General features: G+C 29.4%; 6 protein-coding genes across 6 annotated transcripts; 5 read left to right on the top strand and 1 right to left on the bottom strand.

Moving 5' to 3' along the window:
* Nucleotides 1-296: 296 nt before the first annotated feature.
* Nucleotides 297-4,100, top strand: ELE39_001603 (exportin 1; the record flags this gene model as incomplete). Its single annotated transcript, XM_067344642.1, has 1 exon — nucleotides 297-4,100. One exon carries the CDS (start codon nucleotides 297-299, stop codon nucleotides 4,098-4,100), a length of 3,804 nt encoding a protein of 1,267 aa, XP_067201580.1.
* Nucleotides 4,101-4,352: 252 nt separating this feature from the next.
* ELE39_001602 (uncharacterized protein) lies at nucleotides 4,353-5,312 on the top strand (the record flags this gene model as incomplete). The annotated part of the gene is made up of 1 exon (XM_067344641.1): nucleotides 4,353-5,312. The coding sequence occupies one exon, from the start codon at nucleotides 4,353-4,355 to the stop codon at nucleotides 5,310-5,312; it is 960 nt and encodes a 319-aa protein (XP_067201579.1).
* A 177-nt stretch (nucleotides 5,313-5,489) lies between these two features.
* ELE39_001601 (kinase) lies at nucleotides 5,490-6,671 on the bottom strand (the record flags this gene model as incomplete). Its single annotated transcript, XM_067344640.1, has 1 exon — nucleotides 5,490-6,671. The coding sequence occupies one exon, from the start codon at nucleotides 6,669-6,671 to the stop codon at nucleotides 5,490-5,492; it is 1,182 nt and encodes a 393-aa protein (XP_067201578.1).
* A 585-nt stretch (nucleotides 6,672-7,256) lies between these two features.
* Nucleotides 7,257-8,972, top strand: ELE39_001599 (kinase domain-containing; the record flags this gene model as incomplete). The annotated part of the gene is made up of 1 exon (XM_067344638.1): nucleotides 7,257-8,972. One exon carries the CDS (start codon nucleotides 7,257-7,259, stop codon nucleotides 8,970-8,972), a length of 1,716 nt encoding a protein of 571 aa, XP_067201576.1.
* Nucleotides 8,973-9,167: 195 nt separating this feature from the next.
* Nucleotides 9,168-10,244, top strand: ELE39_001598 (guaning nucleotide exchange factor; the record flags this gene model as incomplete). The annotated part of the gene is made up of 1 exon (XM_067344637.1): nucleotides 9,168-10,244. The coding sequence occupies one exon, from the start codon at nucleotides 9,168-9,170 to the stop codon at nucleotides 10,242-10,244; it is 1,077 nt and encodes a 358-aa protein (XP_067201575.1).
* Nucleotides 10,245-10,897: 653 nt separating this feature from the next.
* ELE39_001597 (uncharacterized protein) lies at nucleotides 10,898-18,139 on the top strand (the record flags this gene model as incomplete). Its single annotated transcript, XM_067344636.1, has 1 exon — nucleotides 10,898-18,139. One exon carries the CDS (start codon nucleotides 10,898-10,900, stop codon nucleotides 18,137-18,139), a length of 7,242 nt encoding a protein of 2,413 aa, XP_067201574.1.
* Nucleotides 18,140-18,180: the final 41 nt, after the last annotated feature.

Here is an 18,180-nt window from a genome sequence, read left to right as displayed (position 1 = left end):
TGGATTTAAATTAATTTGTTAAGAATTTAACCATCAAATAGACTTACATTCAATTGGCTTCCAATTGGCGGTATACAAGTTTTTGGCTCTCAAAAAAGTACTCACTTATTTATTAGACAATTTAAAATTATAAAGGTGGTAAATTTTAAGCATTTTAAGGTAATAATTGGTCACAGATTACATTAAGCTACCTAAAATTAATATTCTACACAACTTTCAAGTTTGCAAAAACGCATTAATGAAGTTAATCTATAAGCTGGTTAACAAACATTGAATACGAAGCATAACTAGCAATAATGGATATTTCCGTGTTATTGGATTTATCTCAGCCTTACGACCTCCAAAAGGTTGAGATGCTAGATGAACTAGTGGGTGTTATGTATGGTTTACGCCCAGGTGACAGAGTAATTGCAGATAAGATATTAAGCGAACTAAAGCAAAAGACTGATTCTTGGAGAATAGTTGGAAATATTTTGCAATTAAGTAGTGACTACAATACTAAATTTTTTGCACTTAGCATTTTAGAAAAGTGCATTCAATTTCAATGGAAAATTTTGCCAATTGATCAAAAGACTGGTATTAAGCAGTACATTACTGAATTGTGTATTGAGCTTTGCCAAGACGAAAAAATTCTCAATGAAAATAAACACTTCTTAAACAAGACTAATGAAACTTTGATTATGATTGTCAAGCAAGAATGGCCTGACAATTGGGAGAATTTTATCACAGAAATATGTAACGCAGCCAAAACAAATCAATATATTTGTGAAAATACCATGAAATTATTGAGGCTTTTAAGTGAGGAAGTATTTGATTTTGGTGAGGATCAGATGGTTTCTAAGAAGGTTGAAAAATTAATGGAAATATTAAATCAACAATTTCCTCAAATTTTATCACTAATACTATTTGTGCTAACTTCTTATTTAGAAAACCCACAAAATATCAAGGTCAATCTAGTTGTTTCATCACTCCAGTGTCTGTGCCACTATTTAAAATGGATTCCACTAAACTATATTTTGGAATGCGACTTGAGACCTCAGCTACCTCATTCAATAACCTCAAATGGTAATCACAATATTCACTACAACCTTCTTCAATTTCTTTTGGACCACTTTTGGGGAAATCCCTCATTTAGACTCGAATCAATAAAATGCTTAACCGAAATTTCTCCTTTAAAATTTGATGAAAATACAAAAGATGGAAATTTAGGTGTGAATAAGCAGATTGAAGATCAGATGGTTCAAATATGGCTTTCAATCGTTAATCGCATTAAAGAGGTGCCAAATGAATATGCGCATTATGACAGCATGCCAAACGTTTCTACAAGTACTAGATTATATTATGAAAGATACTTTAACTATATCGCACTTTTACTTTCTAGTTTCATTAAGACTCATAGACTAACAATTTGTGAAAAGTACCCTGAGACCATTCAAGGAATGGATTTTGCCCTAGAGCGTATGGTGAATATAAGCTATATTCAGAATGATGAAATTTTTAAAGTTTGCGTCGACTTTTGGCTTCACTTCACACAACAACTGGTTTATGATGTTTTGGATAATTCGAAAAAAAAGCCAAATGAAATTTCAATAGCAAATTCACAGACAAAATCTTCGCCTTTGTTTCTATTGAAAAATGATTCTTTTGGAAATATTGATAACTCAGATTCTCATAGACAGGAGAACCCATTTAATAATCCTGAAGAATACAGCTCTAGATTACTTCACTATCAATCTCTGTTATGCGATGTTAGAAAAATGATAATATGTAGGATGGCAAAACCGCAAGAAGTTTACATTGCAATTGATCCCGAAACAGGTGAAGTAACTAGAGAAAATATTCCAGATACAGATGAAATATCTTTATACAAGTCTCTGCGTGAGATATTAATTTATTTAAGTAACTTAGGTCAAAACTATATGGAAAAGATCATTTTGCAATTACTTCAAGAAGAATTTGATGTCGTTTGTATTAACTGTGGAGTTATTTGTACATGTAATTCCTCCTCTGGAAATCAATGGAATCCTATAAAACTTAATAGATTATGTTGGGCTGTAGGTAGTATTAGTGGAAGCTTGAGCAAAAACATTGAAAGGAGGCTAATAATAGAAGTCATTAAATCACTTTTGATGCTTTGCGAAAGAAAACGAGGTAAGGCTAATAAGGCAGCCGTTGCTAGTTGTGTTATGTATGTAGTAGGGCAGTATCCAAGGTTTCTTAGAGACCATTGGAAATTTCTTCAAACTGTAATTAACAAGCTCTTTGAATTTATGCACGAAACATTTCCTGGAGTGAAAGATATGGCCTGCGAAGCGTTTTTGAAGATTGCAACTAAGTGTAAAAAATCAATGAGTTCGAATAATTATATTGATGGTAATAATAATAGAGGTCCAAATAATCAAATGTTATCGGAAAATATTGATGGGAGTTTACAAGAAATCAAGTTCTTAAAATACATGATAGGTTGTTCTCACGAACTAAAACAACATCTTGATGACAAACAAATGCTTATTTTAATACAGGGAATCTCATTAACTATTTCTTCTCTAAAAGATGTTGATGAACAGTATTTATACGTAACTGAATTGCTGCATATTTTTGACAGTATATATTGGAAAGACCTCATTTCCAGACTGATTGAATTAAGATCTAATCGTGATAACCAAGTGATGATAAATGAGTTGTGCTCAATGGAGTGTTCACAAAAATTAATTATTATTGTACGTATTATGGAAACAATTGCATCTAACTGTGGAGTTGGCTTTGCCCGTGTACTTATAGAAAGAAGTTCATTTTTAATTGAGTTTTACAAATTATATTCAAATTTCATAGTTGGGGAAGTTCAACAAAAAGGGGTTGTTATTATTTCTTATACGCATATTAAGCAATTAAGAATTTCCAAGAAAGAAATAATTAAATTGATCAATTCGTTTATTTCATTTATTGCACCTAGAAAAAAACTCAAGTTGAGCGAAAACAAGAATCTTTCTGGGTATATAACAGATATACAATCAATCTTGTATCACAATATTACAGGAACAGAAATGCTACAATATATTATACATCCAATTATTATTCCCGTTTTAGAAGATTACCATGCGTGTATTTCCGAAATAAAGGAATCCCAAGTACTTATTTTATCGAGTACAGTTATCGTGCGTTTAAATGATATTGTTAAGGTAAATAATGATTTTTTTAATGCAATTATTTACCATCTGTTTGAATGCACTTTATCTATGATTAAGGACAATTTTCATGCATACCCAGACCACAGAGAGTTCTTTTATTCTTTTTTGGCAGATTGCAATGAATTTTGCTTCTTGCAATTATTCAACTTGCCAGGAAATATATTAACGCTTTATATTGAAAGTATAATTTGGGCCATTAGACATGAACAACCAAACATGGCAGAAAAAGGATTAATTGTACTATACAACTTTTTAATTAATTTGATTAATCATAATAGCTCAAAGGATATAGGTATTCAGAACGCATGCGTTCAAAACAATACGCTTTCTCAATTTTGCCATGCATTCTACTTATCAATAATTAGAGAGATATTTTGTGTGTTGACAGATACATTACATACATCTGGCTTTCAGTATCAAACAATGGTACTTTATGAACTGATTAAAATTTCAGAGTTTTCATTATTTGAGGGGAATCAAGGAAATAAGCAAGCAAGCATGAGTTCTAATTCTTCGTTAAGATGTGATACTTGCCAAGGAAGCACGTGCAAAATTTCAAAAGTAGGAGTGATGGAGTATATTGCAGACCTACTAATCAAATCATTTATTACCGTCCAAAAAGAGCAGGTTGAAGTCTTCGTATTAGAACTTTTTAATAGTGTTCATAGCAAAACCATCTCTGACTTTCAAAGAGTTTTACATGATTTCCTTATTCAAATTAAGGAATTCACTAATGAGGAAAGTAAACGCATATTTGAAATAGAAAAAAGTATTGCATTAAAACGTGCGATTGAGATTGAAAACAATAAACAGTGGATGATTCCCGGCTTATTAAACCAAGAAATTGGATTAAACTCTATCAGTGGTGAGGGTGACGATGATGATATTGGAGATGATGATGATGATGAATAAATAGTCTAATATTTAATTTTTAAATCTTCCAAATAATATATATATATATATATATATATATATATATATCTTCTATTTTTACTCTAGCTTATTATTTCAATCCGGAGGGTCTGGGCACTTAAGAAACTTAAGTTATAATAGTTTTGCAAAACAATTGTAGAAAAATGGGAGTAGGTAGCTCTTACCAAATTTAAGTTATCTCTTAACTTAATTGTATTTTTTTATTATTTTTTTGTCTACTTGGAAAAAAAAATGTCAATCAGGCGTGAAGAAGAGGAACGTAAGGTTTTTCAAAATATTAGTCCTGGAGGGAACAGGAAAGAGTATGTGAAAAAAGCTCAACTTGAATTAGAAGGCACAGATAAAGATGAATTCAAGGATATAAACCCTGTACATGGATGTTTGGTCCCTTGTCTTAAGTGCTGTATTTACCCTTGCAGAGCTTTTTTTCTTAGTGGAAGATGTATATCACAAAAAAGAAGAATGAAAAAAGCTAAATACAGCAAAAGAAAATCTAATAATAGTGTATACTCATATAGCGCAAATAGTCAAAAACCCCAATATAATCAATTTTACAGTGCAAGCAGCAATATTGGAGTAAACCAAAATTTGCAAGGCCCAATAAATGCTGATGGGTCAGTTAAAGGAAATTTAAGACACCCAACGTTAACAGGGAATTGTATTACACCTATTTGTTCGGGTTCATCTGCTTCTTTCTGCACTATTCAGGCTGAATATCCCTCTAACAGACGTTCCGTATTGCCTTCTTCAAGTTCTTATGGACCAAGGAGGTATGTTGAAAAAACTGATGAATCACTTATTTTTTATGAACCAAATAAGTTGACTTGTTGTTGTTTAGGGAGTAGTAATAAGAAAATGGAGTTTGAAGAAAGAGAAAATAACATTGAATCCAATTCATTCTTAGAAGTGGCTAACAACACAAATTCTCGAGAAATGAATGATGGTGAAAATCACCTCGTTAAACACAGCGAATACCAGACGAATCAATTCGAAGATTGCTTTTCAAAAAATGTTGATAGGGAATACTTCTATACTAAAGAATATTTTGAGCATAACACAAAAGATAATAAAACTCACTCCAATAGGGGAAATTTACTTGCAAAAAGCATATTTTCTTCATGCGCCCCGTGCGAGTATAGTGATCATGTTAGCTTAAAGTATAGTCAGGGGAATTGCTTTGTCGATAATTGATTTTTTACATACTTTGATTATTGTAAAACGTAAAATATCATTTAAATACTAATAATGTATTACAACACTTAATTATTTACAACATTATAATATCTTATAAGTCAAACGTGCTGTAATAGAAAGGGATAACTAGAAAGATAGCTATTTGGACTGGAATAAGTTATTTTATATGTAAAACTACCAGTCAATGAATGGATCAGCGTTACCTGTAACAGTTGTAGGTTGTTCATGGCTATCTGGATATTCCTCGAAATTTGATGAATCATCATAAGAGTTAACCTTGGGAATATATGGGGGATCAATTTTCCTTGACATCAAAGAATTAAAGTCATAATTATAAAACCACTTATGTAGTTTTATATCACTAACGCCACCTTTAAGGTTACCATATCTTTTTGTTAAGTCCGGAGTGAGTAATCTTTTTACCAAGCTTTTACAATTTTTGTCAAAATATTTGGGAAAAAAAATCTTACCTGCTAAAATCTTTTGATAGATCCCCATAGGTTCATCATCATAAAAAGGGGGAAAACCTACAACCATTTCGTATATCAATATACCCAATGTCCACCAATCAACTGGCTTTCCATGACCTTTATTTAAAAGAACTTCTGGTGCAATGTATTCAGGTGTGCCACAAAGTGTAAATGTTCTATACTCAATTGCCTTCGCAAATCCGAAGTCGGTTAACTTTAAATACCCATCTTTGTCAATTAGAATGTTTTCTGGTTTAAGATCTCTATATATAATATTTTTCCCATGTAAATATTCAAACATCAGTACAACTTGTGCGGCATAAAACCTTGAAGTCTCATTGTCGAAATGTCTGCATCTTCTTAGATATGTGAAAAATTCTCCCCCTATAACAAATTCCATCATAATGTATAAATATCGATCGTCTTTAAAGGTTCCATACATTCTAACTAAAAACGGATGTTTAATTCTTGAAAGAATCGCTTTTTCATTTGTAATATGATCCACCTGCTTTTGTCGAATAACCACACTTTTTTTAAGTCTTTTTATTGCATAAATACTATTATCTTCCCTGTGTTTAGATAAGAAAACTCTTCCGAAAGATCCTGTTCCTAATGTTCTAATTAGCTGAAAATCATCAATGCTATATTTTATTCTCTGGTTATTCTCTGATATATCTGCATCATGTTTGCTTGCGTTTGAAGCAGTAGGATGTCGGGTGTCGTTATTTGGATTATTGTGGGACTTATTATTGGTATTAAAATCTAAACTTCGGCCATTTTCACATGTCTGATTGTTAGAAGCAACTGCATTTTTTTGACTGTTGCCGCTTTCTTTTGAGGAGTGATTCTTGCCTCCAGAAACAAGTCTTTTCCAAATTCCATCCATTCGTAACAATTTGAATAATACCAAATTAAGTCCCCTACGGTACTAAGCAAAAAATGTAATCTAATTATCGGCTGAGACCGAAGTATGTGTATAGCTATAAAAGTATGAGTGAGAACTCGGCTTTAGATACAATACTATAGACTAAGACATTAATTCACTATGCACACTCCGTCTACACTCACTGATTTTTTTCTGTCATGCATGAACATAGACGCTTAGGGCGCCATAATTTTCTAATTTTTTATTTTGTATTACGAAAAAAACTAAATTTAATGACTTTACATACTATTACTTATTCAACACATTTATATATTAATCAAGTTTGTACTATTCAAACTAGTTTTATAATTAGCCATTGGCAACACACTTTAACTACTTTCAATCAACTTTGCAACAAAATTTTTTTACTGCTTTATATTATTCTTTACAACTTTACAATTTCCCTCATTAAGAACGTCGTGCCGTAGCTAAGGCGGGAAATTGCCCACATGCTGAACATGTGGGATTGTTAACATGAAATGGACCACTAAAAAGCTGTAAGATTATAAATTCGTAATGTAGATTATTTTAATAATCTATTAAATAATGAAAATTACAAAAAACGTTACTGTAAATGTAGAAGATGGAAACACATACACAGTTCCTGAACATTACAAGTTTATTAAAAAGGTAGGAAGTGGTGCCTACGGTTGTGTAGTTTCATTTTACGACAAATCTCGGGGGTCATATATTGCGGTAAAGAAAATATTCGATGCATTTCAAGACTTAATCGATGCTAAGAGAATTCTAAGAGAAATTAAGCTTTTGAGACAGCTTCATCACGAAAATATTCTAGGTATTATCGATCTTCTTCCTCCAGACTCTCCAAACTTTGAAGACATATATATTGTTACACAGTTGATGGAAACAGATTTACACCGTGTGATATATAGTAAGCAGACACTAACAAATGAACATATACAATATTTTATGTACCAAATTTTGAGAGGATTGTCTTACTTACATAAGGTAAATATTATACATCGTGATTTAAAGCCATCAAATATCCTTGTGAACCTATCATGTGATTTAAAGATCTGTGATTTCGGCCTAGCAAGAGGAAATGTTTTTGACATTGATGAAAGCAAGGACGAGCTAACGGATTATGTAGTTACAAGATGGTACAGGGCCCCTGAAATAATTTTGTGCGTGAATAGATATGATAAAGCTGTGGATATATGGAGTGCAGGCTGTATTTTTGCTGAGCTAATTAAAAGAAGTGCTTTATTTGCTGGCCACGACCATCTAGACCAACTTAAAGCAATTATTTCTTGTTTAGGGACCCCTGGCAAAGATGACTTAGATTCATGGCTTCCTTATAAGGGGAGCACCGAAAATGCAAGAAAGTATTTAGATGCACTTCCAAACTATAAGGGTAGGCATATTTCAACTCTGTTTCCAGGATTTAATTGTCCTGAGGCCATTGATCTTATTGAAAAAATGCTAAGCTTTAACCCAAGAAAACGAATAACAGCTGAAGAAGCACTATCGCATCCATATTTTAATGGCATCAATATTAATTCAGGGTACGACTCTCCAAAATCATCAAACACCGGTAATGTCCAGTTTCAATCAAATTCTTCAATTGAGCCAGAATTAATTTCATTGAATTCCAACACAAGTAATTCAATTGACTGGTCTTTTGACAACTTCGAACCAACAAAAAGACTACTACAAAACAAAGTATACGAAGAAATTGCAGATTTCCATCCTGAAATCTTAATTAGAGATTTTCCATATATTCATCACTTAGGTATCAATGTCGCAAAAAAGCATTTACAAATGCTGAGGTCAAAGTATGCTACAAATACACTGAGGGGAAAAGATAGGATAAATGCATACATGGTCGATTCTCTTGCAAGCACGTCATCTTCTACTTCAATTACCCCTTCCAACAGCTTTGATATTTTAGGTACGATTGATATGGTTAAAAAGCTTTCAATAGTTCATAAACAAAACAGAATGCCAAACTCACAGCCTGCACAATTAGGAACAAATATTCCTTCGAATGAGTATAAACATGGATCTGAAGAATCTTTCCTTAAACACTCGCAAGAATTATGTTTTACAACACCAGCATTACAAAAAAGAACGTATCCATTTACATCATATTCTATTAACTCAGAGTCAGGTATTAACACAAACTTGAACATGAAAAATGTAGTGTTTGGTGCAGATCAAAATAGTGACAAGAAGAATATCACAGATCATCTTAAAAGAATCGCCTATGGAAATGCAGAAAGCAGTAATATAATATCCTGAAATTTACTCAAATCTAAAAAGATTGAGTTAAAATTTAGTAGGAGGGTAATTATAGATCGTTGTTTACTGCTAGATTATATTCGGCAGTAAATGTTTGCTTATAAATTGAAATAGGTGTCAGCTTTATTATAAAAAGTTAACTGCGATTAATTTGGGCGCAATTTTTTCCAGTATTTATATATCTAGGTTTTTATGATGGAAAAAAAAAATGTTGTACAAAATATATTTAATTGTCCCATATGCCCATACTTTGGTAGGAATTCCATTTCAAACTCTTTTATTTCGATATTAGATCAATGTAGAATTCACCCTGCTATTTTGAGGTTGGGAATGAGAATGAAAGACAGGAAAATTGTTGGTACGAATATGAGAAGTAAATGTCTGCTAATTGCAATAGGGCAAATGCTTGAAGACTATTACTGTCCTCCATATAAAAGTATCGAAAAACACTTGAAGATGGTTCTAGACACGCATATTTCATATATAACATCCCAGAGACAACATAATATTGCTATGGGAAATGTGATTAAATGGTTAAAAAAACAAATATGCAAGATTAACCCATCTCTTCCTCCAAATGAGATAATAAACCAACTAATTTCCTCTATAAAAACCTATATCTATCAAAGAATTGTGAATGCATGTGAGAGAATTTCATATGTAATTTCAAATAAATATATTATTGATGGTGATGTAATAGTTACATATTCAAATTCTAGTTCTGTAATCAAATCGCTATTTAAAGCTGTAGAAATGAACAAGAGCTTTCAACTGATTGTTGTTGACTCCAAGAACAACATTGACTCAAGTAGTCAAGATATTGCAAAAAAACTATCTTTAAAGGGAATTAAAATAACATATACGTTACTCAATTGTTTAGCCTATCATTTAAGGTACGCAACCAAAGTGATCATTGGTTCATGCGCTATATTTTCTAACGGATATGTAATGAATCGTTCAGGATCATCACTTGTGGCAATGCTTGCAAAGATACACCACATTCCCGTGATGATCGTTTCAGAATCATATAAATTATGCGAGAAAAATTATTTTGAACACTCAACCGTTTTTAACGAAGTCGTTGAACAAAAAATATCTGATAATTTAGTATACACTTCGGAAAACTCAGAAGAAAGCTTACCTAATTCACAGACTATTGCGTTTATCCCTTGTTATGACGTAATTCCCCCTAGGTTCATTGATGCAATCGTTACAGAAGATGGTATTTTTTCTGCCGAATCATTCTCGATACAAAATAAAGTCGCAAATTAGAATAGCCAATATAAAGTGACTTTATTTGCGAAAAATGGAACTAATTATATCACTCGATCCTCTTTTCCAAGGCAAAAAATGACATGGGCGCTAACAGTAACTTAGACGGCATTATGTATTGTCCTAAGACTGAAACTTTTTTTGCTCTTCATTAATTACTGCTAAGCTCGATTATTTTTATATACTATATTTTAAATGAAATATGAAGATTATCATCCATTCGTAAGTTTAACACAGTTTAGGGATTGGCTTTACCTCTATTATGAATGAAATTTATCATTTAATGCGAACTACTAATGCAATGATGTATTTGGTTTCCGTGTTTCTGAAATATTATATTTTTGAAGACACATCTAATAACTGAGCTCAAATTATTTTTTTCTACTAAGGTATTGAGTTTCAATTGGCCTTGGTTTTCGCATTTTCATTAAGTATTGGAATATATATGATGATTGACAATATACGTTGATTCTTGTGACGATTTTTGTCGCCCCAGTCTGAAAATTCCATATTATTAAATTAACTGATGAATATCATTCTTTAATAGTAGGTAATTTAAGATTCCTAGTTTAATTCACTGGTTGCATAAATGCAATATTAACAAAATTAGTTTTTAGTTTAAGTATTTTTTTTCAGGGTTTAATTATTTTTTAATGAGCAATTTATTGATTGAATTAACAAATAGATATTTTTCTAGATACCCTTATGTAAAAGGTGATGTTGTTGAGATCATTTGTGAAGTTGGATTAAGTTTGGAAGTTGGTTTGGAAGTTGAGGATCTAAAAGAAGTGTGCTCAATTGAAGTTTCAAACAGAAGCAAATCTTGTAGCCTAATACTACTACTAATAGTTTTTGTTGAAAATGACAAAAGTTCAAAGAGAAAATTATTGAATTATCTACGAAATTTTATGTGCGAGTCAAAGTTAATGCAACCAAATATTTCAGAATATATCCAATTTGTTTGTATCAGTTACAACAACTTGGTCAATTTTGTTGTAGAAAATATGACTATAGATATAAATACCGATTTTCATAGTGATCATTTGGACTTAGATAACAAGGAAGAGAACCAATTATTAATTGAGAAATATACTCATTCCGTTCAATTCATCCTCAACGACGTATTTGAAATGTTGGTTTCATCTGCGGGGCTTTATAACAAAGAGATTTTGCGCTCTGATTATGCATTACAAACAATGTTTGATGGAATATATAATTTAGACATGGTATTAAAAAGGGTATTAATCTATTTATTTCATATTCAAACTTCAGATTTTACTTGCAAAATAACATCTTTTATCAATGAGACTGACATGAAAAAAACTATAGATCATTATTTTGTGATTGACCAACAATTATTACTATGCGTTACCTCCATATTAAACCGAATTTATAGTATTGTGATATGTTTCAGTAATTCATTTAGCAACTTAATGAAATATATTAAAATCCTTTTTAATGATGTTTTGGATCAATGTGAGAATGGAAAACTTACAAAAAAAGTAATTAATAATATTTTTTATGGAATGCTGTTCTCGAACAGCCTCAGCCAGTTTAACAAAGATTTAATAACATCAATTGGAATGTTATCAGCATTATTATATATAAGTGAGCAAATTACAGATGATTATGATAAGACCAATGACTTATATTTGTATAATATGAACAAAATTGTGAAAAATGTTGAAGAACACGTTATAAGGTGTAAATTTTCAAATGTTTGTCAAATGGCATTTTATCGAGGATTAGTTCTTTGCTGCTCAATGATAAATGATATTGATAGGCTTAAAAATCCTATTTATAACTATGAAGTTTTTAAAATATCATTTCACACACTTGCGTACTTAATAAATGATTACAGGTCAGATGAAGAATCAGCATATGGATTGCAGTCACTTGTCGTTTGGATTTCAAGATTTAAGTATGAAGTTTCAAAAATAGATAAAACTTCTATCAATTTATCAATACCCTTTTTTTATTTAATACCCATTTCTGATATTGTCCTTTCATTTTTAGATCAGCCAATAAATTATCATTCAAAACTGGCTAACCAAATTTTGGAAGAATTTGTTGACTATTTATTAGTTTTAGATTCAATTTTTGAGCAAGATATTATTGAAGAAATAAACTCAGATCCATTAAATTGGTTTATGAACTTATTATTTAATCACAGTTTTAATAATAATAAGTATAGATTTCTTTCACTAAATATACTTTTTAATGGAATATTAAATCATCTAAACAATCATAAGTTCAAAATTCAATTTTCTAAATTTAACAGAGTTGTGAATATAGGAATAGATGAGCTGGAATTTGCTAAATTAGATCGCGGTTTTGTTGAAATCCAGCTTATTTACTATTTAGTATATTCACTTTCTATACAAAACATATCTTCTTCATCACAAAATTTAATTTTGGCTTGGTTCAATCTTAGAAGAAAGATTTTGTTAGAAGAAAAAATTAATAATGGATTAGAAGATAACTTGTTTTTGGATTTTATTTTATTTGTATCGATTCAAATCATTAAGAGAGATAATATTAATTATAATTGTGAAAAAAAAGAATTAATAACGCCAGAAGGAAAGTCTAATATGCTTACTAGATTACTCCAAATCTTAAAGAAAGCGGATGGAAAGTATTATTATGAAAAACTACCCTTAATATTTGATAGTTTTTTCGAAGAAACCTCAAGCGTAGATAATGTGTGCTGCATGGAATTCAACTTTACTCAAGTCCAAATATTAATTGAGTTGAAAAGAAGCGAATGCCTACTTTGGGAATATGAATTAGAAGTTGGAGATCATTTAATTAATAACCTGGGCTTGGTCGTTATTTTTAACAACTCAAAAAAAAAACCATATTCCAGAATTCATGGTAATTATTTTATTAAATCCCTAACTTCAAATAACTCAATTACTTTGTCGCATATTTTAGAGTTATTATCGCTATCAATAAAATTTTCAGATATAAAAAAGTTATCTAAAACTTATTGGCTAATAAATGAAATGGAATGCCTATACATCATTATTTGCAATATTAAGCCGTTAAATATCTGTTCAGGGGTACTTTCTCGTACTATTTCAATTTTTGGTCAATCTTTTATGTTAATTAAGAAAATATTGTTGAATAAGAATTTTCCTCTTAAAATTAAAGATATATACAACTCATGGTTACATAAAATATTCAATTTCCTAAGTACCTCCATTGGACTTCAGATTTCTAGTGATAAAGTTGACCTGTATTTACCTATATTTCGCGTTTTTTTAGAAAATTTCTGTCTTGAAGATTTAAATGAAAATCTATTTGATTACAGTAATTATTCAAACAAATACATCTTTAATTTAATAATACCGAATTTGCAATCTCAATTATTTTCATCATCTAATGAATCCAAGAGTTTAGTCACTGACTTAATAATCAACAATTCAAAATTTAACACAATCTTGGATAAATTTCACTATAACATTATTCAACCACAAAATTTGCATTCTTTTAATCGTACCTTATTGATACTAAAAAAATTATTTAAAATGATCCGACCAAGAGAATATTTTGTTTCTAATGTTTTACTCTATTACTATCTGAAAAAATTATGTATTGATTTAGAAAACCAGAGAGAAGACATATTAACATTATTAAAAAGTTTATTCAACTTTTCTAACTTTGAAATTGCTGAAAAATTTAACAATATATATTTTTTCTTAAGTGAATTAATATCCTTAGAGTTAATTGCAAGAATCCAAAATTTCTGTTATAAAAATTTTGATGTTAACATATTGATATTTGGAAATAATAGAATTCCATTACAAAGCATTATTAACCTTCTTGGCATATCTTTTGTTACAGAGTTTATATATAACTCAGCAAATAATTTTAAACTTTTGTGTGGTAATTCACTAAAATTTGTTTATTTATTTACTCTTTTATTATTTATTTTATCTGATTCTAAATTGATTGTAAACTTTCCGAATAAATTTCTCATTGAATCAAATAATAGAATTGATTGTTCGGAACAATTTTATAACCAATATTTGAATCAAAACTGCTCTATAACTATTGAAGAAATATGTAACTTAATGAAAATCATTTTGGCAAGAATTAGTATGGACTCAATGTTTCAGGCATTTCAAAATAAACTAAGTTTATTTCCTGGTAATATTATTACATCAAATATACACTTGAATTCATTTTTAAATCGTATTTATATTGCATTTATGTCCGAAAAATTCTGTAATTTTTTTTATCAGTTGTGCATGATTTATATTGATTTTATTTTTAAGTGTGACCATCCAGGAAATTCTGAAAATTTATTAGAAATATTTTCTGCGATATTAAATTCACTGAACACAAATTTATTTGAGAATTCTTTTGAAAAGCAATCAAAAAATAAGAGTTATAAATTGCCAATGACGAAAATCAGTGTATTGATAAATAATGAAACTGCCCAAACTTTAAATGATTTTATTTTAATGAACTCATGGTCTACTTTAAATAAAACTAAAATTCAAAATGAAAAAGATGATAAAAGCTTTTTGAATAAAGAGCAAACAAATGACTTGCCAAAAAATTTACTTTTGCACATTCTTTATTCCTTGTTAACATTCGATGAACTTGGTTCTGATTGCGATAACTATAAATTTAATTATGAAGAATTTGGAGATTTCACTCTAGATTATGAAAAAATTGACGATATTTTTTTTCAGCTGATTGGTGGTAACACAAAATTTAGATTCAACGAACAAATTAAAGCAAATTTATCATATGATCCAAATGAACTATTTCTACATTGTGGAAATTTAAACAGCAACCTGCAAAAATTATATATTCCTCATCCTAAAAGGAAATCAAATAATCTTTGCAAATTGATAAATATTTTAGTATCAATTACAATCAGGGACTCTAAATTTCACAAATCTATTAAATATGTAATTAAATTACTGATAATAGCTAGTTTAAATATGAAATTGTTTAATGGGATTACAGATCAACAAGATTATGATTCTGATGGGATTTCATTTCAGCATTATAAATGTAGTATTCATTCTAATCATATCCTCGCAGCACTAATTTCTAAATCAAAAAGTGGCTCTGGAACAAATAATCTTTGCGGAATTTTTGATTTGAGTTTGCTCTGTGGATCTCTATTTTCAGCATTGAATAATATTAAAATGTATGATTTCAAAGTTAAAGACGAAAATGGATTTACTTTATGTAATTCTTCGTTAAACTTAATGTCTGCGCTATTGAAAAGGTTTAGTTTCAAGGCAAATGGAATAGAAAGTAACATTGAAGGCATTAATAGAGTTATCGATCAATACCAAATTTTTAATACTGATTTTAAAACTTCAACAGGATCAAATGATTTACCCATTTTATTTAATAAAGTATTTAAAGACGTTTTATCAATCACATTAAATATGCAATTTGATTCGAATTTTGCTTTTTCCTTGATTTCCGAAATTAATACTTCCGCCCGTTTTTCACTCAAATCTATTAAAAGAATTTCAGGTGTTTTCGAGCCATGTATTGTTGACGTTTTATTAAATTCTACTGATACACAATTTCAAGGAATGGTCCTGTTACTACTTTCTGAAATATCTATATCGTGGCTAGATTGCTCCTACGAACTGGCTATTTGTATAATCAAATCAATTTACTCAAATTCATATTTCGTTAGAATACATTCTTCAAAGTTGTTAGGAGAGATTATTTTAAGAACATTAAATATCCCCAATTTGAGTTTATACCCACTTAATGAAATTTCAAGTACAAATTTAGATAAAATCCTGTTTAATATATTTATCAAAAACTCTAATAATCAAAGTAGTAAAGTCGATTCTTTACTTAATTTAATTTTTCAATCTATCGAATTTTCAATTAATAATTCTGAGGTAAATAAATATAACTTAATTCATGGAATTCTGAATTTGGGAACTAACATATTGAAAAAATTAAAAAATCAATCTTGTTTGGCCTTTATTGAACTTATAGACTGTTCAATTTACGAGAATTTGCTGCTTTTAGTTGTAGATGGTTTTAAAGAAGTATTTAAACACTCAATATTAAGAATAGCAGCGTTAGAACTAATGAGTTTGCTATTTGAACTTGAATTTTCTGTAAATCAAAAATTTAAATGTTTGGAAAATCTAATTTATTATTGGAAAAACTCCAACTCAATTTCTGATACATCTTATTTAGAATTCTCCAATCTAAACAATAAACTATTTTTATGCATGAAACACTCAAAAAATTTTTTCAACGAAAATCTTTCAGAACCTATATATTTAATAAAAATAATCGTTAATACTTTTAAATATATTGATTCTGCAAAATTAAGTTCATTAATTTGCTTATCTCCAACCTTTGATAAAATTATTCACCCGAAAATTTTATTTGAGTTCTACTCATCAATTATTGAAATTCTATCTACTTCGCCAGAAACAAACGATTATATCCTTGTTAAAACATTCTTCAATTTAATTTGTAATAATTTAAAGTCCATAAAGCATTTAATTTCAGTAAACAATAAAGCTCAGTCAATAAGCAAGAAGGTGAAGTTTAGAAAAATATTGATTTTAACGGAGTTAGTTAATGTATTGATCGGATGCTTATCTTTTATTGGTTATAACAATAAACTTTCTCTACTTTTTTTAGATAGCGAACAATCCTATTCAACATTAGAATCTATTTTTGACCTGATTTATAATCAAGAGCTTTCTGAACATAAAATCAACGAACCTCAAGTTAAAAACTCACATGAAAAAACTGATTTTAATTTAATAAACACTAAAATCAACAGCTTCTTTCTTAAGGACCAAATTTTAATCTTGGAATTTTCTATTTTTTTTGTTAGGTTTTACAAAAATATAACAAGACATGATAGTATTCCGTATGTTAACATATGTGAACTTGAAAAAATAGTATTTGACAAAATTTTAAAGATGGTTTACAACAATATATATGATGGAACTCAGATAACGCTTGAAAAAAAGTATTTGATTTGCAGAATAATACAAACTATTTTCGAATCTATGGAAACTGAATTATTTCTAGGTATAAAAATCGAAAAAAATGATAGAATTAAAAAATTGCATCATTTAAAAATTGGTATTAGCGATCTCAGTAAAGGAACAATTCTTTTTTTGTTATGTTTAAACCACAATTATTGGTACAACTTGATGGTTTGTTTAATTTATCTAATAACTGACGAAGCTGCGTCAATTGAAAATAAAGCTATTCTTATTTTTAATTCGTTTAAGCACATTATCAAATATTTTTGTAATAATTTCTTACAAAAAAACGAAAATTTTTACAACTGTGAGTTAAATTGTGACAGTAATTACCAAAATAGCATTGAACAAATTATTCTACTTAATGATCAAAATTCTTGTTTGTTTTCGATAATAATCTTAGACGTAATATCTTCAAGTTTAGAGAGCATGGAAACTAAAAATAACTCGGTATTTTTCCCTAGGGAAATTGATAACATTTGCAACGAATACTTAAATATTTCTCAGATAGCAACTACTCAAATTTTCAAATATTTTGAAACTATAAATCAAATATCACTACACACAGATGAAATCTCGAAAATTGAACTCTATTTTGAACAATGGGAAACGCAAATAAAAAATAAAATTAATCTATTTGAAAGGGTTTATAATTGTGTGAGAGAATGCCCAAGCCAACTAATATGCATCGAACTTTTTGGAAGCGTTTTGACTGATGAAATAAGCATTTTAACTTTTGTAATATCAATTAGAAAGTTGAGCATAATTTCCAAATATATGAAAATTAATAACAAAGAAAATATATTTGAAGACAGTATCTTTGAGATCGGTTTATTTGAAGAACACTTTGATTTTTTATTATTTAATATCAATGAAAAAAAGTAAAGTTTCAACTATCATGCAAAGGATTTTGCGGGGAATTTTAG

The sequence above is a fragment of the Cryptosporidium sp. chipmunk genotype I genome, assembly GCF_004936735.1.
Source record: "Cryptosporidium sp. chipmunk genotype I strain 37763 chromosome Unknown contig_18, whole genome shotgun sequence".
Taxonomy (NCBI): Eukaryota; Apicomplexa; class Conoidasida; order Eucoccidiorida; family Cryptosporidiidae; genus Cryptosporidium; species Cryptosporidium sp. chipmunk genotype I.
The sequence above is the reverse complement of the archived record's forward strand: the minus strand, read 5'-3'. Positions and strand labels throughout refer to the sequence as shown.